The following is an 8,069-nucleotide window of genomic DNA, read 5'->3' as shown; positions in this document are numbered from 1 at the left end:
TGGCCAGGCTGGTCTCGAACTCCTGACCTCAAGTGATCCACCCGCCTTGGCCTCCCAAAGTGCTGGGATTACAGGCGTGAGCCATCGAGCCCGGCCCAATTTTTTTTTTGGTTTGTTTTATTTTTACTTTCTGCAATCATTCATTCATTCAGCCAGTGCAGTATTGTGAGCCAAACAAGACTATGAGACTAGTTCTTGCCCTCCAAGAGCTTACTGTCTTTTTTTTTTTTTTTTTTTTTGAGACGGAGTCTCGCTCTGTGGCCCAGGCTGGAGTGCAGTGGCCAGATCTCAGCTCACTGCAAGCTCCGCCTCCCGGGTTTACGCCATTCTCCTGCCTCAGCCTCCCGAGTAGCTGGGACTACAGGCGCCCGCCACCTCGCCCGGCTAGTTTTTTGTATTTTTTAGTGGAGACGGGGTTTCACCGTGTTAGCCGGGATGGTCTCGGCCTCCCAAAGTGCTGGGATTACAGGCTTGAGCCACCGCGCCCGGCCGAGCTTGCTGTCTTAATGCCTTCCTTTGCTAATTGCAAACGTTATCTCACGTAATTTCCACAACTGATGATAGAAACATTGGGATTAGGTCCACTTTACAGAGGAGGAAATTGAGGCACCAAGAAATTAAAGACCCGCAGCGGCGTAAAAACACTAACATCTTTTAGTGATCTATTCTGCACTCTAGGGGGTTTCAATCTACTAAGAGAGTGAGTAAGAGGTCGCCTTTGTCTGATACCTGTTGTGATTCTCTCTCGCTTCTTCAAATGACTTTTTTTCTCAGCTAATAAAACATCCACCTACAACCGCCCGAACGCCCGCAAACACCAAGCCACTCTAGCAAAACCTCTCCCACTCCGCCTGCGCAATCCAGCTGATTTCCGGTTAAAATAACCACGTGATCGCGTACTCTTGCTGCGCATGTCTAGTAGGAAGTGGGACTATACCACTTTCCCTACGGAAGGGGTACATTTTCTATGTTTTTAAGTTTAAAACCGATTTCCGATATTAGACTTTTATCATTTCAGGCCTATACGGAGGCTATGAGTGAGTTTGGTGTGGCGGAAGATGAAAGAACCGGACGGGAATACGGACGAAATTGGAGAGGAGTTTGGGCTCTCCCCTCCTCAGATAATGGGAGGAGCCGGTCCCGAACGAGCTCTTTCCTTTCGTTGCTGCGGCCGCAGCCATGAGGTGAGGGCTCGCTGGTCTCCCGCAGGCGCTGACGGTTTTCGGCGGGGGACTGTTGGGCTTGGGACCGCAGCCGGGGTTGGGGAAGATGAAATGGAAGCCGCCCTAAAGCGGCCAGTCCCGGGGTTTGGGGTAGGCCGGAGCACTCTCGTCCCGGGCCTCCGGGGTGGGGGGGGCGGGGAGCGTCGCAGCAGCTGAGACCCGGAAAAGGCTGCCTCGGCTGGCGGTGCGCCGCACATGTGTCCGGTCGACCCACGCGAGCAAAGCAAACGTAGCGAACGGGACCGAGCCTTGGACCCTTTCTTGCTTGGCACGCCCGGAGCGGAGCAGATCTGTGGTTTCGCGTGATGTAGGGCAAGTCTAGTGTAGGCCCCAGGCCTCCGACTGCCGAGAGAGGTGATCCCTAACTCTTGACGCCTTCCACTCCTTTGGCCATTCATAAAGGAAATCTCTACAAATGGCCGAACGAGGCTTGTTACTGTGATAAAACGGGAAAATGAGCCCAGAAAACATTAACTTACCTGCATTGCTAGACTAGAAATCAGGTCTATTCGCCCCGAATATTTTTCAAACGCTGAGTACCAGAAATGGCATAAGCCCCCTATTCATTCCAGTAAGTCCTTGACTTGACTTTCCAGAGAAGAAACGCGAACGTGAGGCTCCAAGAGGTGAAGGCATAGAGTGGGCTTTGAAGTCTAAACCCAAGGGGACCAGCTGCACAGCCCAGAGCCTTAAAGATGATTTAGGGAAGAGTCTTATTTCGCGGCTGTCGTGTGGGTCGCAGAAGGCAGGTCTTGATGGGGACGTTCATTCTTGCCCAGGAGTGGCTTTCAGAGTCTTACCATGTTTTCTGTGTGTCTAGTATGCTCAGGCTTCAGAAGAGGCTCGCCTCTAGTGTCCTCCGCTGTGGCAAGAAGAAGGTCTGGTTAGACCCCAATGAGACCAATGAAATCGCCAATGCCAACTCCCGTGAGTACCTGGGATCTGTCTCTTCACCCTACTTCCTTCTTTTGTCCTGCGTCATATGAACGATAACACAGTTGTGTTGACTTTTTTATTTTGGCGACAGTCTGGTTCTGTTGCCCAGGCTGGAGTGTAGTGGTGCCATCTTATCGTTGCAACCCCTGCTCGCAGGCTCAAGTGATTCTCCCGCCTCAGCCTCCTGAGTAGCTGGGATTAGAGGTGTGCACTACCACGCCCAGCTAATTTACTCTTTATTTTTTATTTTATTTTTTATGAGACAGTCTCAATTTGTCACCCGTACTGGAGTGCAGTGGTAGGATCTCAGCTCACTGCAACCTCTGCCTCCCAGGTTCAAGCGATTCTCCTGCCTCAGTCCCAAGCTGGGACTGAGGCACATGCCACCACACCCAGCTAATTTTTGTATCTTTAGTAGAGAGGGGGTTTCATCATATTGGTCAGGCTGATCTCAAACTCCTGACCTCAGGTGATCTGCCTACCTTAGCCTCCCAGAGTACTGGGATTACAAACATAAGGCAGCATACCTAGCCTGTGTTGACTCTTTACAAACCTAGGAAGCTACATTCAGAGTATCTATAAACTGGAGGAGTCATTGTATCAGGCTTGTTATTTTGAGTGTGCTGTAATATATTTAAAAGGTAGAAATGGCTAGCCATGGTGGCAGGCATCTGTAATCCCAGCTACTTGGGAAGCTAAGGCAGAAGGATTGTGAGCCCAGGAATTCAAGACCGACCTGGGCAACATAGGGAGACTGTCTCAGACAAAGAGTATCTCTCACAACTTCTGTTTGTGAAGGAAAAAGAAAAGATAGAGGTTTTTTGGATTTTCGAAGGCAAGAAATAAACAAGTTCCAGTGTTTCCATCCTTTTTGAGAGCATGGGGCCAAGAATGTGAGCAGTGTCTGTGGCCTGGCCTATTTGGATTCTGGGATGTGCTTGGGCCCCAGTTGACTGACCAGGTGCATTATGCTTTCCCAGGTCAGCAGATCCGAAAGCTGATCAAAGATGGGCTGATCATCCGCAAGCCTGTGACAGTCCATTCCCGGGCGCGATGCCGAAAAAATACCTTGGCCCGCCGCAAGGGCAGGCACATGGGCATAGGTAAGTGTGGTCGTCGTCTTCTTAAGAAATGATAGGTGCTGGCATCTATGCTGAAATATATTCAGGTTCTAAGCACTGTGTCTCATCTCGTGCCCATTTCTTACTCCTTGATATTTGATGTGTTTTCTGCCTGTGTGCAAATCAGAAAGTTGGTGCTGGTGTTGGAATTGAGAGTATCAACTGGTAGGAGGTCACATTTACTAAGTCCCTACCTACACTATGCCAAAGATTCTGCTGGGTCCTTGAGAATGTGGTCCATCTTAACTCTAAAATTGCTTTCTAGTGTCAGAATGATTGAAGGAAGCTCCTTACAATGTGCTATGCTACCTTGGTGCACTGCCTGTTAAGCCCACATTCCGTATGAAGTAAATGGGGAATCATTGCCATATTTGTGCTTCTTTTAAAATTGAGTAAACGAAAGAACTTACGTAGTTGGGAATCATCATCTGGAAGATGAAAGTAATGCTACTTAAAATGAGGTTGTGAGGATTAGATGAGTTAAGACCCTGACTTGAAACTTGGTGTACTATACACAGTGGACCTGGGTAATGGCCCGTTCCTAACTCATCTTCTCCACAGGTAAGCGGAAGGGTACAGCCAATGCCCGAATGCCAGAGAAGGTCACGTGGATGAGGAGAATGAGGATTCTGCGCCGGCTGCTCAGAAGATACCGTGAGTCTAAGAAGATTGATCGCCACATGTAAGCACACCCTCTTGGGCCCAGTACCCATTTGCTGCTTTGATGGCTAGTTCATTTTCCAGAGTGGTTTTGTTTTTGTTTTGTTTTGTTTTGTTTTTTGTTTGAGATGGAGTCTTGCTCTGTCACCCAGGCTGGAGTGCAGTGGCGTGATCTCAGCTCACTGCAGCCTCCACCTCCTGGGTTCAAGTTATTCTCCTGCCTCAGCCTCCTGAGTAGCTGGGACTACAGGCATGTGCCACCATACCTGGCTAATTTTTTTTTCATTTTTATTAGAGACGGGGTTTCACTGTATTAGCCAGGATGGTCTCGATCTCCTGACCTTGTGATCCGTCCGCCTCGGCCTCCCAAAGGGCTGGGATTACAGGCGTGAGCCACCGCTCCCAGCCCACAGAGATCTGTCTTACTGGCCTTGGGTAGGGAGCTTTTTTTGGAGACAGAGTCTTGCTCTGTCACTCAGGATGGAATGCAGTGGCATGATCTTGGCTCACTGCAACCTCTGCTTTCCAGGTTCAAGCACTTCGCCTGCCTCACCCTCTCGAGTACCTGGAATTACAAGCATGCACCACCATACCTGGCTAATTTTTGTATTTTTAGTAGAGATGGAGTTTTACCATTGGCCAGACTGGTCTCAAACTCCTGGCCTCAAGTGACACACCCACACCTCAGCCTCTGAAAGTGCTCAGATTACAGGCCTGAGCTACTACATCCAGCCATGGGTAGGGAGCGTTTCTAAGAAAGTTCTTCTATTCTGGTCTTTCTTTTTTTCCCCATATGCCATCAGGATAGCCCAACAGTTTATTTGCCAGGCAAGTTCTGTCTAGGAACTGCACACAAAAAAAGTAATGGTTTAGGAAGTAATTCATGCAGCAATAGGAGAAAAGGAAGGAATCTACAAGCTTAGTGACCTTGGGTGGAGGAACAGCTCCATTACCGACCAGGATCTCTTCACTCCGTGTACCCTGCAGGTATCACAGCCTGTACCTGAAGGTGAAGGGGAATGTGTTCAAAAACAAGCGTATTCTCATGGAACACATCCACAAGCTGAAGGCAGACAAGGCCCGCAAGAAGCTCCTGGCGTAAGTTTCTTTTTAGAGTCTTAGGGGAAAGTTCTTTGACCTTTGAGAGTTGTTCTTAGATACTTAAAATGTGCCAATGCTTAAGTCTTGACTTGCATGCAGTCTGTCATAGGAATATAGCTGTTCCCTTAGAGGCACCCACTCCTCTGTCCTGTACACACCCACTCCTGTCTCACAGGGACTGTAGAGGTTAGTTGAAGCAGGAGCCCTTGGTGGGCCCCCCAACTCATTCTTGAAGCTGACTAGGCTCAAAGGGAGAGGTCTAGGGATGTGTTTCTATTTCCCCAGCATCTCATCTCTTCCCAAACTGACCCATCTTTTCTCTTCCCTGGCCAGTGACCAGGCTGAGGCCCGCAGGTCTAAGACCAAGGAAGCACGCAAGCGCCGTGAAGAGCGCCTCCAGGCCAAGAAGGAGGAGATCATCAAGACTTTGTCCAAGGAGGAAGAGACCAAGAAATAAAAGCTCCCCCTTTGTCTGTACATACTGGCCTCTGTGATTACATAGATCAGCCATTAAAATAAAACAAGCCCTTATCTGCTTTCCTCTCTGCTGCTTGCAAGGTTTACGGCTGCTCAGTGAGGGTTGGTTGGTTGTGTTGTTTTGTTGTTTTTTGTTTTTTGTTTTTTTTATTTTGAGATGAGTCTCGGGGGCCCAGGCTTGGGTCCGATGGTGCGGCCTTGGCTCACTGCAAACTCCACCTCCCAGGTTCAAGCAATTCTCCTGCCTCAGCCTCCCGAGTAGCTGGGATTACAGGCATGTGCCACCACGCCTGGCTAATTTTTGCATTTTTAGTAGAGACTGGGTTTCACTGTTGGCCAGGTTGATCTTGAACTCCTGACCTCAAGTGATCCATCTGCCTCAGCCTCCCAAAGTGCTGGGATTGCAGGTGTAAGCCATGGCATCTGGCCTGCTCACTGAGTCTTTTACCTTTAGTGGGATGGGAGAGAAGGAATAGCTTCTATCCAAGCCTCCCAAATACTGTGCTTGAGAGCATGAGTGACACCTAAGAATTGGTCTCAGAATGTTGGTTGGGACCAGTAGTCAGTTGTGATGTCAGTTAAGGAATCAGTCTTTACAGAAGCCAAAGGAAGTACTTAATGTGTTTATGCTTCTCAGCTGACAAGTTGGGGTTGCAAATGGGACCTGAGCTTGGACTACTGGTGACTACCTAAGCTGTCACTAAACAGCTTTATTGAGATACAGTTGAAACTCTTGAGACAGAGTTGCCCTGTCGCCCAGGCTGGAGTGCAGTCAGCAATCCCCGGCTCCTGGGTTCAAGCAATTCTTCCTGCCCCAGCCTCCTGAGTAGTCAGGATAACAGGCACCGGCCACCATGCCTGGCTAACATTTGTATTTCTTAGTAGAGATGGGATTTCGCCATGTTGGTCAGGCTGGTCTTGAACTTCTGACCTCAGGTGATCACCCGCCTCCCAAAGTGCTGGGATTACAGGTGTGAGCCAGTGTGCCCAACCCCCTACCTCTTTCAGGGATGTAATGGGCTGATGAGAAAGGGCAAGACCTGAGTGTGAATGGCAGGTTGGCTATGGTGTCAGGGCCAGCAGACCCCTCCTAGCTCTGCTTCTGGCATCCTCATCCCTTTCTGTGCAGGATGGGCACGTGGGTAGCAGAAGGCAGGGAAGTGCTCACTTAAAAAATGTCCCAAGGAGGCCGGGCACAGTGGCTCAGGCCTGTAATCCCAGCACTTTGGTAGGCTGAGGTGGGCAGATCATCTGAGGTCGGGAGTTCAAGACCAGCCTAACCAACGTGGAGAAAACCCATCTTTACTAAAAATACAAAATTAGCCAGACGTGGCACATACCTGTAATCCCAGCTACTTGGGAGGCTGAGGCAGGAGAATCACTTGAACTGGGAGGCAGAGGTTGCAGTGAGTCGAGCGTACCCTTGCACTCCAGCCTGGGCAATAAGAGCAAAACTCCATCTCAAAAAAAAAAGAAAAAATGTCCTGAGGACCCCCCATCATATGCATCAGAGCCTGGGATGAGCAGACACTGACTTGTGGATCACCCTTGTCACTGGAGCGGCTGGCGTGTTTTACCCATTAGCTCTTGCCCTTTGAAGTGGGGAAGCCCAGGCCTAGAAAGGGAAGTGTCTTGGCCAAGCTCCCAGCTTGGTGTGTGGGACACCTACTTCCCAGGCCTGGCCCAGAGGAGGAGGGGTATTGTTGGAGACCACCCACCCCCAACCCCTCCATGCAGTAGAGAGATGACAGTAAGGAGAAGCTGGGTGTGGTGGCTTACGCCTGTAATCCCAGCATTTTTGGAGGCCAAATGGGAGAACTGCTTGAGCCCAGGAGTTTGAGACTAGCCTGGGCAACATGGCGAAAACCCATCTCTACAAAAAATACAAAATTTAGCCCGGCATGGTGATGTGCCCCTGTAGTCCCAGCTACTCGGGAGGCTGAGGTGGGAGGATCACCTGAACTCAACAGGTGGAAGCTGCAGTGAGCTAAAATTATACCACTGCACTCCAGCCTTGGTGACAGAGCCAGACCCTGTCCCCGAACCCCCAACCAAAAAAAAAAAAAAATGGCAGAAAGGAGAATGAGGTAACCCAATATAGGACCCTCCCGGTATTCCAGAGCCTGCAGCGCAGAAGCTGGTTTCCACCCTGGACCAGGAGATGGTGCTACTCGCTCACAGGTCGATGCAGGTGTCAGCTGCTGCCTCACTGGAGTTGTTTTTCTGGTTCTATTTTTGTTTGTTTTGGGGGGTGGGAGAAAGAGATGGGTTATGAAGTTGTAGGAACCTACCTCTTGGAAGGCCTTGGGTTTCCCCCACTTCTTCACCTCACCCCAGGCCTGAAGTTGGCCTCTTTCCATCGTGGGCCTCCAACCCCTTCCCAGGCCAGTGCCTAGGAGGGATCCACTCCCACAGGAGTCCCAAGCAGAAAGAACCCCTAAAGTAACTGCTTAGCCTTGGGAAAATCTGATTAAAAGATGTGTCCTCTTGTTTCCTTATTTATGGAAAAAGAAAAAAGATGTGTCGTGCCAGGCACGTTGGTGTGAGCCTG

At 49.9% G+C, this 8,069-nt stretch overlaps 1 protein-coding gene across 1 annotated transcript; it reads left to right on the top strand.

Moving 5' to 3' along the window:
- The first annotated feature begins 1,118 nt into the window (after positions 1-1,118).
- Positions 1,119-5,577, top strand: RPL19 (ribosomal protein L19). The gene is made up of 6 exons (XM_010379322.2): positions 1,119-1,184; positions 2,044-2,150; positions 3,140-3,262; positions 3,842-3,962; positions 4,928-5,038; positions 5,375-5,577. Exons 1-6 carry the CDS (start codon positions 1,180-1,182, stop codon positions 5,496-5,498), a joined length of 591 nt encoding a protein of 196 aa, XP_010377624.1. The 5' UTR covers positions 1,119-1,179; the 3' UTR covers positions 5,499-5,577.
- Positions 5,578-8,069: the final 2,492 nt, after the last annotated feature.

This window comes from Rhinopithecus roxellana, chromosome 19 (genome assembly GCF_007565055.1).
Source record: "Rhinopithecus roxellana isolate Shanxi Qingling chromosome 19, ASM756505v1, whole genome shotgun sequence".
Taxonomy (NCBI): Eukaryota; Metazoa; Chordata; class Mammalia; order Primates; family Cercopithecidae; genus Rhinopithecus; species Rhinopithecus roxellana.
Note: the sequence above shows the minus strand (reverse complement) of the source record. Positions and strands in the feature narration are given on the sequence as shown.